At 44.4% G+C, this 16845-nt stretch overlaps 1 protein-coding gene across 1 annotated transcript in view; it reads right to left on the reverse strand.

Moving 5' to 3' along the window:
• The window catches only part of ctnnd2b (catenin (cadherin-associated protein), delta 2b), a gene marked incomplete at both ends in the record, with an annotated part of 213541 nt that overhangs the window by 70349 nt on the left and 126347 nt on the right, over window positions 1–16845 (reverse strand). The window contains 3 exons of the mRNA XM_084327635.1: window positions 3448–3634; window positions 7089–7302; window positions 9370–9502. Of these exons, the coding sequence (XP_084183761.1) occupies window positions 3448–3634; window positions 7089–7302; window positions 9370–9502 (534 nt within the window). The remainder of the gene's footprint in view (window positions 1–3447; window positions 3635–7088; window positions 7303–9369; window positions 9503–16845) is intronic.

Below are 16845 nucleotides of genomic sequence, written 5' to 3' on the forward strand. Positions count from 1 at the left end.
GATAACGTTTTTGGCCATATCGCCCAGCCCTAGTCCCAGGGACAATGCGAATACAGCAAGTGGTCACCAACAGGAAAGGCCACTTGATCACCAGGGATGTCAGCTGTCTGTGTGCCTCATTGAAGAACCTGTCCTGTACATGTTTCAACACTAACCACTTCATCTTTGCTCCACTGATAATGGGCCCCCAAATGATCAAGGCAACCCAAGCCTCAAGCACCCCAGCCATACCTCAGCCAACCACAAACACCCCAGCCATACCTCAGCCAACCACAAGCACCCCAGCCATACCTCAGCCAACCACAAGCACCCCAGCCATACCTCAGCCAACCACAAACACCCCAGCCATACCTCAGCCAACCACAAGCACCCCAGCCATACCTCAGCCAACCACACAAGCACAAGCACAAAAGTCAGCAGAACAGCTGACTGAAGAACTTCAAGGACCCCAGGAGATCGATTGGAGTAGTGATGGGATAATTGGTCAATGGTGTGTCCTTACATATGACCAGGAGCTGTACCCTGGAATCATTGTGGCAACAGGTGAAGGATATGCCCAAGTGAAGTGCATGCGCCATATTGGCCAGAATAGATATTTCTGGCCATCCCGCTAGGACTGTATCTGGTACATGTTTGACGACATTTTAAGGTTGATTCCTTCTGTCAATGTGACAGCACGACATGTAGAGATCCGGAAAGACATCTGGTCAAAACTTGTTGGGTAGGCAAACTAATGGTGCATTAGGTGATTGTTTGTTCTGCAATTCTAGGGAGGGGGGTTTAGATGTTTGAAAAGATGTTAGATGTTTGAAACATTGTTCTACTGCTGTTTGTTGCCAAGGTTGAATTTCAGCTGTCAACCGAGGTTGATAGGGTACCTGAGATGGCGTTTTTCCCCCCTCCTATTCCTGATTGTTTTTTGTTTTGTTTTTGAATAAAACAATTGATTGAATTTGACTACATCTGCAGTATCATAATTATTTTCATCATCTTCTACACTAAAACCTCATATCTGTCAACAAAGTATTCTGATATGTCATGTTGAATTAAAGACTTATGACTGTGTCTCCATAACATCTTCTTAAATAACTCAATTACACCCACAGTTGTAACTTAAACAAGCAGTATAACCATTTCGGTAACTGTGTCATTCCTGTTACTGAGGTGTCAGCCCTGTTAATTGTACAATATTCTGATGTAATTTAAGAAAATAAAATAAAAATGTAAAACAAACACATTTTATATGTTAAGTAATAGAAACCAGTGGCTCCCTTAAAGAAATTGGGATATTATTATTTTGTTTTCATAACCTTTTCTTAAATCAAAGATGCTGTGAAAGGGTCCATTGTGAATGGGCATATTTATTCATGGGGGAAAAAGTTAACTTGTCAATATTCTAACTCTACAAACACACTATTGTAACAAGGGGCTTTTATCTTTCATATGATATCATAATTATTCTAAATATGTATTTATAACCTTTTCAAACAGTAATTGATATGTAGTAACAGGGCTGACGAAAAACAAATATGCATGTTAATAAATATAATAGCCTGAGATGGCACGGTACATTTGTCTGAGAGATAAGAATCCACTTTTAAAACAATACTTTTCAAATCAAACATTAAAAAGTGAAAATGGCAAGCTTTCGTAGAATGACCCAACTACAGTGTGTGTTGTAGTGTGTGTAGTTAACTACAGTGTGTGTTGTAGTGTGTGTAGTTAACTACAGTGTGTGTTGTAGTGTGTGTAGATAACTACAGTCTGTGTTGTAGTGTGTGTGTAGATAACTACAGTGTGTGTTGTAGTGTGTGTAGTTAACTACAGTCTGTGTTGTAGTGTGTGTAGATAACTACAGTGTGTGTTGTAGTGTGTGTAGTTAACTACAGTCTGTGTTGTAGTGTAGTTAACTAGTGTGTGTTGTAGTGTGTGTAGTTAACTACAGTGTGTGTTGTAGTGTGTGTAGATGACTACAGTCTGTGTTGTAGTGTGTGTAGTTAACTACAGTGTGTGTTGTAGTGTGTGCAGTTAACTACAGTGTGTGTTGTAGTGTGTGTAGATAACTACAGTCTGTGTTGTAGTGTGTGTAGATAACTACAGTGTGTGTTGTAGTGTGTGTAGTTAACTACAGTCTGTGTTGTAGTGTGTGTAGTTAACTACAGTCTGTGTTGTAGTGTGTGTAGATAACTACAGTCTGTGTTGTAGTGTGTGTAGTTAACTACAGTCTGTGTTGTAGTGTGTGTAGTTAACTACAGTCTGTGTTGTAGTGTAGTTAACTAGTGTGTGTTGTAGTGTGTGTAGTTAACTACAGTGTGTGTTGTAGTGTGTGTAGATAACTACAGTGTGTGTTGTAGTGTGTGTAGATAACTACAGTCTGTGTTGTAGTGTGTGTAGTTAACTACAGTCTGTGTTGTAGTGTGTGTAGTTAACTACAGTCTGTGTTGTAGTGTAGTTAACTAGTGTGTGTTGTAGTGTGTGTAGTTAACTACAGTCTGTGTTGTAGTGTGTGTAGTTAACTACAGTCTGTGTTGTAGTGTAGTTAACTAGTGTGTGTTGTAGTGTGTGTAGTTAACTACAGTCTGTGTTGTAGTGTGTGTAGATAACTACAGTGTGTGTTGTAGTGTGTGTAGATAACTACAGTCTGTGTTGTAGTGTAGTTAACTAGTGTGTGTTGTAGTGTGTGTAGATAACTACAGTGTGTGTTGTAGTGTGTGTAGTTAACTACAGTGTGTGTTGTAGTGTGTGTAGATAACTACAGTCTGTGTTGTAGTGTGTGTAGATAACTACAGTCTGTGTTGTAGTGTGTGTAGATAACTACAGTCTGTGTTGTAGTGTGTGTAGATAACTAGTGTGTGTTGTAGTGTGTGTAGATAACTACAGTGTGTGTTGTAGTGTGTGTAGATAACTACAGTCTGTGTTGTAGTGTGTGTAGTTAACTACAGTCTGTGTTGTAGTGTGTGTAGTTAACTACAGTCTGTGTTGTAGTGTGTGTAGTTAACTACAGTGTGTGTTGTAGTGTGTGTAGATAACTACAGTGTGTGTTGTAGTGTGTGTAGATAACTACAGTCTGTGTTGTAGTGTGTGTAGTTAACTACAGTGTGTGTTGTAGTGTGTGTAGTTAACTACAGTCTGTGTTGTAGTGTAGTTAACTAGTGTGTGTTGTAGTGTGTGTAGTTAACTACAGTGTGTGTTGTAGTGTGTGTAGATAACTACAGTCTGTGTTGTAGTGTGTGTAGATAACTACAGTGTGTGTTGTAGTGTGTGTAGTTAACTACAGTGTGTGTTGTAGTGTGTGTAGATGACTACAGTCTGTGTTGTAGTGTGTGTAGTTAACTATGTGTGTGTTGTAGTGTGTGTAGATGACTACAGTGTGTGTTGTAGTGTGTGTAGATGACTACAGTGTGTGTTGTAGTGTGTGTAGATGACTACAGTCTGTGTTATCTGTACCTGAGGCAGCCGGTGGCATTGCGGAGGACTTGGGATGAGTGCAGGTGGAGCTTGCGGTCGTCCTGCGTGTGGGGGGACGTGTCCCAGCCGGAGTGAGGGATGATCACAGCGTTGGTCAGCACAGCCAGGGCATCCTGGATGATGGGCATCTTCAGGGCGTCGCAGGATGACAGGTTCCACAGCACGCCTGTCAGCGGGGAGGGAGGGGACACGGACACAGTTACACCTAAAGGTGACTCACAGCTGGGGCACACATGTGGTCACAGGTACACACAGCTGGGGCACACATGTGGTCAGAGGTGACACACAGCTGGGGCACACATGTGGTCAGGGGTGACACACAGCTGGGGCACACATGTGGTCAGGGGTGACACACAGCTGGGGCACACATGTGGTCAGGGGTGACACACAGCTGGGGCACACATGTGGTCAGGGGTGACACACAGCTGGGGCACACATGTGGTCAGGGGTGACACACAGCTGGGGCACACATGTGGTCACAGGTGACACACAGCTGGGGCACACATGTGGTCACAGGTGACACACAGCTGGGGCACACATGTGGTCACAGGTACACATGCACACTCAGACAGACAGGAGAGAGAATACAATGACTGGTTGACCTAATTTACAACAATGTCAAGTAAATATATAATAATGTCATATTATGACAAAACACAGGATAGCTATAAAGAGTAAAGGAGAGGAGAGGAGAAGTGAGGAGAGGAGGAGAAATAAGAAAGGGGAGAGAGAGAGAGAGAGAGAGAGAGAGAGAGAGAGAGAGAGAGAGAGAGAGAGAGAGAGAGAGAGAGAGAGAGAGAGAGAGAGAGAGAGAGAGAGAGAGAAGCGGATAGGGGAGGAAAATAGAGAGAGGGGAGAGGAGAGGAGAGGGGAGAAGGAACAGAGGAGAAGAGAAGAGAGGAGAGAGGAGAGCGGTGAGTGGAGAGGATATGAGAGAGGGGAGGAGATTAGAGAAAGGAGAGAGAGGAGAAGAGAGAAAGGAGAGAGCAGAGAGGAGAGCAGAAAGGGGAGAGAGAGGAGATAGAGAGAAGAGAAGATAGAGGAGAGGAGAGACAAGAGAGAGGCGAGAGGAGAGGAGAGACAAGAGACAAGAGAGAAGAGAGAGGAGAGGAGAGGAGAGGAGAGGAGAGGAGAGGAGAGGAGAGGAGAGGAGAGGAGAGGAGAGGAGAGGAAAATAGAGAGAGAAGGGGAGAGAAGAGGAGAGAGGAGAGAGGAGAGAGAGGACAGAGGAGAGAGAGGAGAGAGAGGAGAGGAAAGCTCAGTCTGCCTGTGGTTCAGTCGTGCGTTGGTCGCTCTGTTGTCTGATTAATTTGTGTCAGGAGGGATTCTGTGGAGCTGGTGCCTTGAGTTGCTGTTCTCATTTATATGTTAATCTGCTTCAGGACCCAGCTGACTACACCTCCACAGACAAACACAGACACGACTGACAGACCTAGACTCTACACCTCCACAGACAAACACAGACACGACTGACAGACTAGACTCTACACCGCCACAGACAAACACAGACATGACTGACAGACGTAGACTCTACACCTCCACAGACAAACACAGACACGACTGACAGACCTAGAATCTACACCTCCACAGACAAACAGACCTTTACTGCACCTAGGCCCTCATTTATCAATGGTGCGTACGCACAGATATGTGCGTAACCCGTGCGTACGATCATTTCTAAGCAAAGTGTGGGACTTATCAATTTGAACTTGTGCTTGACTTTGTGTGTATATCTACGCACAGCTCAGAGCATGCGTAACTGGCGCCCAGCGGTAGAATATGGAGACTGCAGACGCGGAAATAAGCTTTCGTGCATTACTTCCAACACTGGCGCGTGTTCTGTATGAACCGTAATTCATTATAGTTAATTGTAAAATAGCGACAGTAGTGTAATTATAACGGGCTCACGCACGAACAAGAGGTTGGCCTGCTTGTTTGGCACGGGGGGGGGGGGCAGACGCAGAACACCCACCTCCAAACGCGATTAAATATTGTTTAAAATAAAAAGCTAAATACTATTATTTTGTGTCATGTTTCCAAATAAGATTGGTCACAACGAAATGCTTTCTACTTCAATTTGTTGGTTAGAATAGATGACCTCCGTTGAAACTTCACTGAGACTAAAAGACAGTCTATTTGTGAGCTCCCGCACAGACGTGATAATAATAATAATAATAATAATAATAATAATAATAATAATAATAATAATAATAATAATAATAATAATAATAATAATAATAATAATAATAATAATAATAATAATAATAATAATAATAATAATAATAATAATAATAATAATAATAATAATAATAATAATAATAATAATAGCTTCATTTTATATAGCGCCTTTCAAGAGACCCAATGTCGCTTTACATAGGGGAAAAAAATAACAAAGTAATAAACATAGTGGACAGACACAACATATAAATATGATGATGGGATTCAAGTCGCTTTACATAGGGGAAAAAAATAACAAAGTAATAAACATAGTGGACAGACACAACATATAAATATGATGATGGGATTCAAGTTCGCGTTTTTATTGATCACATAGGCAGGCTATACATACATGGCACGGTCCATCGTGATATTGGAGATGGATCGAGCAATAGACTGTTACTGTCTGTACCACCCATGTAGCTGTCAAAGCTCCATCACAAATGCAGTTATGTGAATAGAAAGGTTCTTGTATATGCTCTCGTATTATTGTTTATATAGGCGACCTAATACCGACATCAAAATAGATTGTATGCCTCTACAAATCATATGCAGGTAGAAAATTTACGGAAAATCCGTCGCGATTTGGAATGAAATTGACGGAGAACTTTAATCCCTGGGTATTAATCGAACGAAACGAAGAAAAAGCAGTCATATTCCAGCATGCTTATTAATGACACCAATGGCAAACAGTGGTTAACGGTCTTTATTAGTGTTTGCGGTGCCCTGAGGCAGCAATGGTCTTTAGGAAGTTAATAGATGTCTGTCAGCCTGTCGCGTATTTCTCCAGGCGTTCGCTGGCTTAGTCCACTTTTCCACATTTCATGGGGGTGTTCATTACCATATATGGTTAATTACGGGCGGTGCTATATGCAAATACGTAAAACCGTGCACGAGCGCGGAGTGTAGAAGAAGTGGCATTTATCAACACGGAGTACTTGCAGGTGTGCGTAGAACCTGTGTACGCACGTGTGATAAATCCCGATTTTTCTGTACGTACACACATTCTAAATTCTGTGCTTAAGAACGAAAATAGAACACTTTCTAAGAATTGTTGATAAATGAGGGCCCTAAACTCTACACCTCCACAGACCAACACAGACACAACTACGCTTCCCACAGAATATTCGTTTTTTCCCCCCATAATTTTCCTAAATGATTGAGGAAGTGAGTTTATTTCTTGTTGTAATGCTTGCTAATAGCAATTAAAGTTCTACACCCCTGAATGGTAATAAAAAGGTAAGGAGTTTGTGTCTGTGTGTTTGTGTGTGTATCTGTGTGTGTGTGTGTGTGTGTGTGTGTGTGTGTGTGTGTATCTGTGTGTGTGTGTGTGTGTTTGTGTGTGTGTGTATCTGTGTGTGTGTGTGTGTGTTTCTCTCTGATCTCTCCGTCCGTGGTCTTACCTGTGAGCAGCTCTCTGATCTCTACGTCCGTGGTCTTCCTCAGGAGGCGCACAAGGGCAGGGATCCCTCCACAGTTTTTCAGGGTGATCTTGTTGTCGTCGTTGGCCTTGCCGTACACCAGGTTGCGCAGAGCTCCGCATGCACTGCGGTGCACGTCCGTCATGCGGTGATCCAACAGGTCCACCAGCAGCTGGATACCACCCTGCCGCCGAATCTAGAGAGAGAGATAGGGGGGGGGGATAGAGAGAGGGATAGAGAGAGAGAGAGATGGAGAGAGAGGGGACAGAGAGAGAGAGTGAGGGGACAGAGAGAGATTACAGAGATAGATAGGACAGAGAGAGAGGACAAAGAGAGAGAGGGGGAGAGAGAGGGGGAGGGAGGAGGGAGAGAGAGAGAGAGAGAGAGAGAGAGAGAGAGAGAGAGAGAGAGAGAGAGAGAGAGAGAGAGAGAGAGAGAGAGAGAGAGAGACTTTGAAAACATGGCAAATAACTCAAAACTCCCATACCTACTGGGAGAAATACAACAATGTGCAAACACATCAGCAATATTTGTGAAAAGGACATCCAACGGAATACAACCACCATAAAGACTGTCAATCACACAAGAAATGCATTCTGTACTGTACTGATTTCTTCTGATTTCTCTGTTTAATTGTTTTGCTTTGTTTTGTTTGGCTTTGGCAATGTAAACATATGTTTCCCAGGTCAATAAAGCCCCTTTGAATTGAATTGAATTGAGAGAGAGAGAGAGAAGAGAGAGAGAGAGAGAGAGAGAGAGAGAGAGAGAGAGAGAGAGAGAGAGAGAGAGAGAGAGAGAGAGAGAGAGAGAGATGAGAGAGAGGGGGCGAAAGAGAGAGGGAGAGAGAGGGAGATATATATATATAGAGAGAGAGGGGGGGAGAGAGAGAGGGAGAGAGAGAGATGGAGAGAGAGACAGAGAGAGAGATAGAGAGATCTAAGTGATCGCAATAATTTACGCAAATTCAACCATAGACAACAATAATTTGCAAAAGACTGTAATTGGAACTACTCAGACATAACATGGTCAAATCAACAGATCAACAGGCTGCTGGCAATTTTGGCCAGTTGTGTGTAAAACCACCTGCCGATCAGGGGCTGGGAAATATGTATCTTCTTCTTCTTCTTCTTCTTCTTCTTCTTCTTCTTCTTCTTCTTCTTCTTCTTCTTCTTCTTCTTCTTCTTCTTCTTCTTCTTCTTCTTCTTCTTCTTCTTCTTCTTCTTCTTCTTCCTTCTTCTTCTTCTTCTTCTTCTTCTTCTTCTTCTTCTTCTTCTTCTTCTTATTGTTTTTATTCATCTTAAAGCTCTGGGAGTCTGTGGGAAAACCTTTGTTTCGTTGCATGGGCTTAAAAAGTGATGCAGAGCTTAGCTCTATTTCTGCTGGGCAGGTAAACTCACTCTTGATCATTTCTCTGAAGTTGCCTACTCAATAAATATAGGCAATACAACATTTGGATCTGAATACTATGAGTAAGAGCAAAAGTAAACAGTATACACAAGGTGCAGTATACACAAGGTACCCTAACTGGCGTGATATACGTTGTAGTCAAGGCATGGTTTGGTCGTTAAGAGTCAGACACACTTAATGGTCAGACATTCCTAATAGTTCTGGAGTTCTGCAGCTGTTAGTTCTCCAGCTGCTGGCAGCAGTCCATGGCCACGGTGGTGGAGCCTGATCGCTGGTTATATCTCACCTTAGACTTGATCTTGTGCTAAAAGATCACTGGTTATATCTCACCTGAATGGATGGATGGATGAATGAATGAATGAATGAATGAATGAATGAATGAATGAACGAATGAACGAATGAACGAATGAATGAATGAATGAATGAATGAATGAATGAATGAATGAATGAATGAATGAATGAATGTAAACTTTATTTAACAGATTGCAGAATACAGTACGGCTCAATACACACAATTGTTAAGGGGATGCAGACCAGAGAAAGACGTTTGTCTTGTTTACATCAGGGTCCCCCATTTTCAATTCATAATGACATTTATGACACACACAACATACATCATGACAATTATAACATAGGGACATACAGGTATATAGTACTGTTACATTTGTGACATATATGATATGCAAATATACAGTACTGTTACCCAGAGATCCTAACAGAAAATATATACATATTAGGAGGGGGTGGGTGGGCGGGTGGGTGGGAGACCTCAGACTTGATCTTGTGCTAAAAGATCACTGGTTATATCTCACCTCAGACTTGATCTAGTGCTAAAGGATCACTGGTTATATCTCACCTCAGACTTGATCTTGTTGTCTCCGAAGCAGAGATGCTGCAGGTAGGCCGCGGCGTTGGACTGGACCGACGGGAACTGGTGCTGAAGCATCTGAATAACTTCAGGAAGCTCTGGATCCCGCCATCCAAACTCCCTAGAGAGAGAGAGAGAGAGAGAGAGAGAGAGAGAGAGAGAGAGAGAGAGAGAGAGAGAGAGAGAGAGAGATTTAATATTATTATTATTATTATTATTATTATTATTATTATTATTATTATTATTATTATTATTATTATTATTATTATTATTATTATTATTATTATCGATTCCCGGTCAGTATCCTCTTCTATTGTGCTAAGCTAGGCTAGTGGTCCTTATCCTCTTCTATTGTGCTAAGCTAGGCTAGTGGTCCTTATCCTCTTCTATTGTGCTAAGCTAGGCTAGTGGTTCTTATCCTCTTCTATTGTGCTACGCTAGGCTAGTGGTTCTTATCCTCTTCTATTGTGCTATGCTAGGCTAGTGGTCCTTATCCTCTTCTATTGAGCTAAGCTAGGCTAGTGGTCCTTATCCTCTTCTATTGTGCTACGCTAGGCTAGTGGTCCTTATCCTCTTCTATTGTGCTAAGCTAGGCTAGTGGTTCTTATCCTCTTCTATTGTGCTAAGCTAGGCTAGTGGTTCTTATCCTCTTCTATTGTGCTACGCTAGGCTAGTGGTCCTTATCATCTTCTATTGAGCTAAGCTAGGCTAGTGGTCCTTATCCTCTTCTATTGTGCTAAGCTAGGCTAGTGGTTCTTATCCTCTTCTATTGTGCTACGCTAGGCTAGTGGTCCTTATCCTCTTCTATTGTGCTAAGCTAGGCTAGTGGTTCTTATCCTCTTCTATTGTGCTACGCTAGGCTAGTGGTCCTTATCCTCTTCTATTGTGCTAAGCTAGGCTAGTGGTTCTTATCCTCTTCTATTGAGCTAAGCTAGGCTAGCCTGCAGCCAGATTGTTACTTCCATTGAACGCACAGAGAGGGAACGGGTATCTACTGTATCTTCCCGTCTAACTCTGGACACGGTAACCATCCTGTTCCTTCAAGGCCTTGTGTCCATGTAGCCTCTGCCTGTATCTTCTGTCAGTTGCTCCAACACACACACACACACACACACACACACACACACACACACACACACACACACACACACACACACACACACACACACACACACACACACACACACACACACACACACACACACACACACACACACACACACGCACACGCACACGCACACACACACACAGTGAGACCATGCATGGCCCAGTTCTCTGCTTCTAGTCAACCTGTCAGAGTTCTTCAAAGGCTGAAGATCAATCTGATTAACGAGTTCACATGAGAGACATCAAATGGCTCTGTGGGGGGGGGGGCACGTGATGTGAAAATTAAAAGGAGAGAGAGAAGGAGGAATAATAGGGATGACAGAGAGAGCAGAGAGAGAGAGAGAAAGAGAAAGAGGAGAGGAGAGAGATAGGAGAGAGAGGAGAGGGAGGGAGGGAGAGAGAGAGAGAGAGGAATAGAGAGGGAGGGAGGCAGAGAGAGACAGAGAGGGATAGTGAGAGAGAGAGAGAGAGAGAGAGAGAGAGCGAGAGAGAGAGAGAGAGAGAGAGAGAGAGAGAGAGAGAGAGAGAGAGAGAGAGAGAGAGACTTTTGATGTTCTTTATTAAAACATGTCAACTAAAAACAGTCAGTAGAGACACAAAAATCTCACGGCATCTTCATAAAAACAACACACACACCCACACACTCACCCGCACACACACCCACACACACACACACACGCACAAACACCCCAACAAACCCCAAAAACGTCCTTCAGCACATAAAAACCACTTGACATTCAAATGCATATGTTCAGCCCCCTCCTCCCCCACAGTACACATTGCATTCCCCAATCCCCAAGCATTCACGAACGCATCAACATTATGTCTCAGTGAGAAATACATGAACTCTAATCTAAGGCGTGCAGAAATCATACCCCTCAGCATAGGCACCGAGAGAGAGAGAGAGAGAGAGAGAGAGAGAGAGAGAGAGAGAGAGAGAGAGAGAGAGAGAGAGAGAGAGAGAGAGAGAGAGAGAGAGAGAGAGAGAGAGAGAGAGAGAGAGAGAGAGAGAGAGAGACTTTGAAAACATGGCAAATAACTCAAAACTCCCATACCTACTGGGAGAAATACAACAATGTGCAAACACATCAGCAATATTTGTGAAAAGGACATCCAAGAGAGAGAGAGAGAGAGAGAGAGAGATTTGGATTTGCCGCAACATTTGATTTTATTTTCCAAACCATATTCAGAGGAAGGATGGGACTCTTGAGTCTCCGTCAACCAATCACATTGCAGAAAAGGATCCTCTCCACCAATCAGAGACCAATCAGAAGCTTGAGAATAGCACTGGAACCCAGATGGATTCTGAATTCCATTGTAAGTGATTCAACTCTAAACTCTGAGGGCTTCACATTGTTAGGCACACACACACACGCACATGCGCACACACACACGCGCACGCACACACACACACACACACACACACACACACACACACACACACACACACACACACACACACACACACACACACACACACACACACACACACACACACACACACACACACACACACACACACACACACACACACACACACACACACACACACACACACACACACACACACACACACATATATACATATATGCACACACACAAACTGTAATCACCCTTTTCCTACTATTGTGTGTGTGGTTGCAGTGGAACTGTGGGCCAGTCTGACAGCCAACACAGATGGATGGTTGTATAGCCACTCTGGGCAGCTGCCAGGACCTTCTCAGAGCAGCTGTCTTCCTCCCCAGCCGACCAGCCAAGCCACCCAACCCAGCCAGGCCACCCAACCCAGCCAAGCCACCCAACCCAGCCAGGCCACCCTGCCAAGCCAAGCCACCCAACCCTGCCAAGCCACCCAACCCAGCCAGGCCACTCAACCCTGCCAGGCCACCCAACCCAACCTAGCCAGGCCACCCAACCCAGCCAGGCCACCCAACGCAGCCAGGCCACCCAACCCAGCCAAGCCACCCAACCCAGCCAGGCCACCCAACCCAGCCAGGCCACCCAACCCAGCCAAGCCACCCAACCCAGCTAAACTACCCAACCCAGGGTTGATGAAAGATACTGTATATGGAGTATCTGAATTCAGATCTCTGCTGATTCAGGATATTTATAATTGCTACAGCATGTCTGATCAGAACTGTCTCGTAGATGATGTCACTTTAATACCTGGTTGAGATGGATGAGATGAGAGGATAGAGAGAGAGAGAGAGAGAGAGAGAGAGAGGATAGAGAGAGGATATAGAGAGGATAGAGAGAGGATAGAGATAAAGAGGATAGAGAGAGATGATAGGGAGAGAGCGAGAGGATAGAGAGGATAGAGAGAGAGGATATAGAGAGAGGATATAGAGAAGATAGAGAGAGAGAGGATAGAGAGAGGATAGGGAGACAGAGAGGATAGAGAGAGATGATAGGGAGAGAGAGAAGATAGAGAGAGAGGATAGATAGAGGAGAGAGAGGATATAGAGAGGATAGAGAGAGATTGAGAGGGAGGATATATAGAGAGAGGACACGTGGAGTGATCAAAGCCGGGATTAAAATCCTTTTGTGTCAAAATGGGCCAATGGGGAGACAGATAGGTTTGATAGTGATCCAATGGGATAAGCAGGATGTTTAAAGGGCCAATGGGAGAGGACAGGGAGGGATCAGTATGTCCCCTCAGTTTAAACAGTGTAGTTCCCTCTCGCAGTAACACACACTTACATGCATACACACACACACACATACTGTACACACATACACACATACACCCTCCCCAGTAACATGGACCCATTGCAGTTTGCTTACAGGACAAACAGGTCCACTGATGATGCAGTCTCCCAGGTAGGGGAGAACGGGGATGGTTGTCACACGGGTAGGTTGTCACATTCATTATATTTCGCTACCAAAAGGCGCTTTCTCCCATATTTTGGTATGGAAATGTCCAGAATTGGGATAAGAGCTCACCTACATAGTCTTCTTTGGAGTAAGACAGCTGAACTGAGAGGACTTTTTGTGTTTTTCATGTGGAATTGTAAATATTCAGCTCCTCAGTATTTTTCTTCTAGGCTTTTACACAATTGGTTTATAATGAAACAATTGTTACCCTTAAAAAGTGTGAGGGGAAAGCTATAGTTTAGATTGTTGTTGGCTAACTAACACATTTTTAGATGGTTGTTAGCCTTGATACTAGCAAGACATTCCAGTTGGGGTTGTTCGTCACATTTTCTTTGGGGTTGGTTGTCACATGTGACAAGCACATGACAGTGCTTTAATGAGCACAACATGGACCGTTTCTTCACCAACTTGGAGGTGATGGATGAGCTGAGGACAGACCGAGCAGAGCCCAATGCACCCCAGCCCACCTACCAAGCCTAGTACATCCCAGCCTAGACCACCTGCCAAGCCTAGTACATCCCAGCCTAGACCACCTGTCAAGCCTAGTACATCCCAGCCTAGACCATCTGCCAAGCCTAGTAGATCCCAGCCTAGACCACCTGCCAAGCCTAGTACATTCCAGTGTACTCCACCCCAGCTGGAAAAGGCAGCCAGCAAGAAGAAGAAACAGAAAAGAAAGAGACTGGAGGAGTCTTCATCAGATGAAGGTGATTGTTTTTGTTTGGTTTGTATGGAAACGTTCTCCAACAGCCGTTCAGGGGAGGTATGGGAGAAGTGTTGGATGTGCAACCACTTGGCACACAAGCTCTGCTTAGTTGGAGTGCCCAGACCCTACATTTGCCATCACTGTAACTCAGATAGTGAATTAGTGTAGCCTAGTTGTGTTGGCTATTATTTTTAGGCCTATTTATTATTATTTTTTGTATCCACTTTTTCTCCCCATTTTCTATTTTTCTCCCATCCCAATTTCGTGTTTCCAATTCTTCCCTCCCCTGTCTTGAACGTTGCTAGACTATGCCTCCCACTGGTCGGCTGTAGTGAGGATAGAAGCCTTGCATCACGTGTCCCCTCCGGTACACGAGGAGGCAGCCTGTCGCATCTTTTCACCGCAACAGCTCGAACTCTCAGTGGCGAGGAGTAACGCGTGGGAGGCTCACGCTGCCCGCGCTACTTCCTGCTTCCGCCGCACCGGCGTCACCCAACCGACCTGTAGGAGTCGCTGTCCACAACGTCCAATCCCCACCCACTGGCTTTCCCACCCTCTAACACTGCCAATTGTGTTAGTATGACGGCCGGCCAAGCCAGTAGCAACGCAGAGAGCTGGGCTCGATACCACCAACTCCTGCGTTAGTGGCGAGCGCCTTGCCCACTGCGCCACTCAGCCGCCATAGGCCTATTTATTTTGTTCTTATTGTGTTATATAGGATGGCCTAAAGATGTCTTTCCTATTTATGTTCATGTTAAGATGCATTAAGTTATGTATTTGTCAACTTGTCAATGCAATTCAACTTTCAAATTTAGTTCTTCCTTCTTGCCTTCTTTTTAAGATTTTTCCCATTAAAACACATAGTGACAACCAACATAGTGTGTGACAACCATCCCAGTGATGGGGTTGGTTGTCACAATGTGTCAGAGTGTCTTTGATAGGTAATTTCCTCTTTGTTACAATATGTTGGAAAATGAGAGGGATACACATTTCAAGCCAACATCTTAAGCTTCAATTTAATGTAGGAATGACTATTGAAGGATGTTTTAATGATTCACACTAGAGTAAAAAGTGTGACAACCATCCCCGTTCTCCCCTACTGCACAACACCCTTTCTCACCTTGACAGTCAGAAGGGGGGATATGTGAGATTGCTGTTCATTGACTATAGTTCAGCTTTCAACACCATAGTCCCCACCAGACTGGTTGACAAGCTGATCAATCTGGGTCTGAACACTGCACTGAGCGCCTGGATCCTGGACTTTCTGACCGACAGGCCCCAGGAGGTCAGGGTGGGTGGACACACCTCCAACTCAATCACCCTGAGCATCGGGTCCCCCCACCCCAGGGCTGTGTTCTCAGTCCCCTGCTGTACTCACTGTACACACATGACTGTGTGGCCAGGTTCAGCTCCAACTCCATAGTGAAGTTTGCGGACGATGACGAGAAGGCCTACCGGGAGGAGGTTGATGTACTAGCCTACTCCTGAACATTGGTAAAACCAAGGAGCTGATCGTGGATTTTAGAAGAATACAGCAGGGGACACACAAGCCATTGTGGATAAATGGGGCTATCGTAGACAGGGTGAGCAGTTTTAAGTACCTGGGAGTCAGAGGACCTGACATGGTCAACTCACATACTGTAGACACTGTGGTGAAAAAGGCGAAACAGCACCTCTATCACCTGAGACAAGGTCCTGGCGGGATGGTGCCAGGAGAACAGCCTCTCCCTGAACGTCAGCAAAACAAAGGAGATGATTGTGGACTTTAGGAGGTCGGGGGTCAGGGACTACAGCCCCCTCAGCATCGACGGGGCACCGGTTGAGAGAGTGAACAGTTTTAAGTACCTCGGAGCCCACATATCCGAGGACTTGACATGGACCACACACATTGACAGTGTTGTGAAGAAGGCACGACAACGCCTCTACTTCCTCAGGGACCTAAGAAAGTTCCAAGTCAGTCAGAAGATCCTTAAGAACTTCTACTCATGTACAATAGAGAGCATCCTGACTGGCAACATCACCTCCTGGTTTGGGAATAGCACTGCACAAGACCGAAGCAGACTACAGAGAGTGACACGTTCAGCCGAACGCACAATTGGAGGGGGGCTTCCCACCCTCCAGAACATTTACAACAAGCGGTGCAGGGGTAAGGCTAAGAGAATCATCAAGGACTCCAGCCACCCAAACAACTGCCTCTTTGAACTGCTGCGGTCAGGCAAGCGATACCGGAGTCTCATGGCGAGCACAGAAAGACTCAGAAAAAGCTTCTATCCCCAGGCCATCAGGCTGCTCAACGAACAATAAACACTATGCAACAACCATCAAATGCACACAGCACACACATCCACACGCGCACACTCACTTTAAACAAACAACACACTGCAGCACCCACTCTCCACACTTTAGATCACATAAACACACTTTATATTTATTGGTAAAGGATTTGCACTACAACTCGTACACCTTACTGTAAATTGTACCTAAATTGTACCTCATCCCATTTCTGCTTTGCACTATATAGTAGGGATGTCCCGATCCGATCACGTGATCGGGATCGGCGTCGATCACGTGCTTTTCAGAGGATCGGGGATCGGGAAAAAATAATAATAAAAATCGGCAGTCAAAAAAAAAAATTGTATTCAACAAACATGACCATGTCCACGTCTTAAACTCATACGGAGGCCTTAGTTTTGGTTTTAAATTACATATAATATATCATCATTAATGTATTTATTGTCACACAGAGCAGAATAATTGTCCACAACAAACACATTCCC

Source organism: Notolepis coatsorum (genome assembly GCF_963971535.1).
Source record: "Notolepis coatsorum genome assembly, chromosome: 13".
NCBI classification, from domain to species: Eukaryota; Metazoa; Chordata; class Actinopteri; order Aulopiformes; family Paralepididae; genus Notolepis; species Notolepis coatsorum.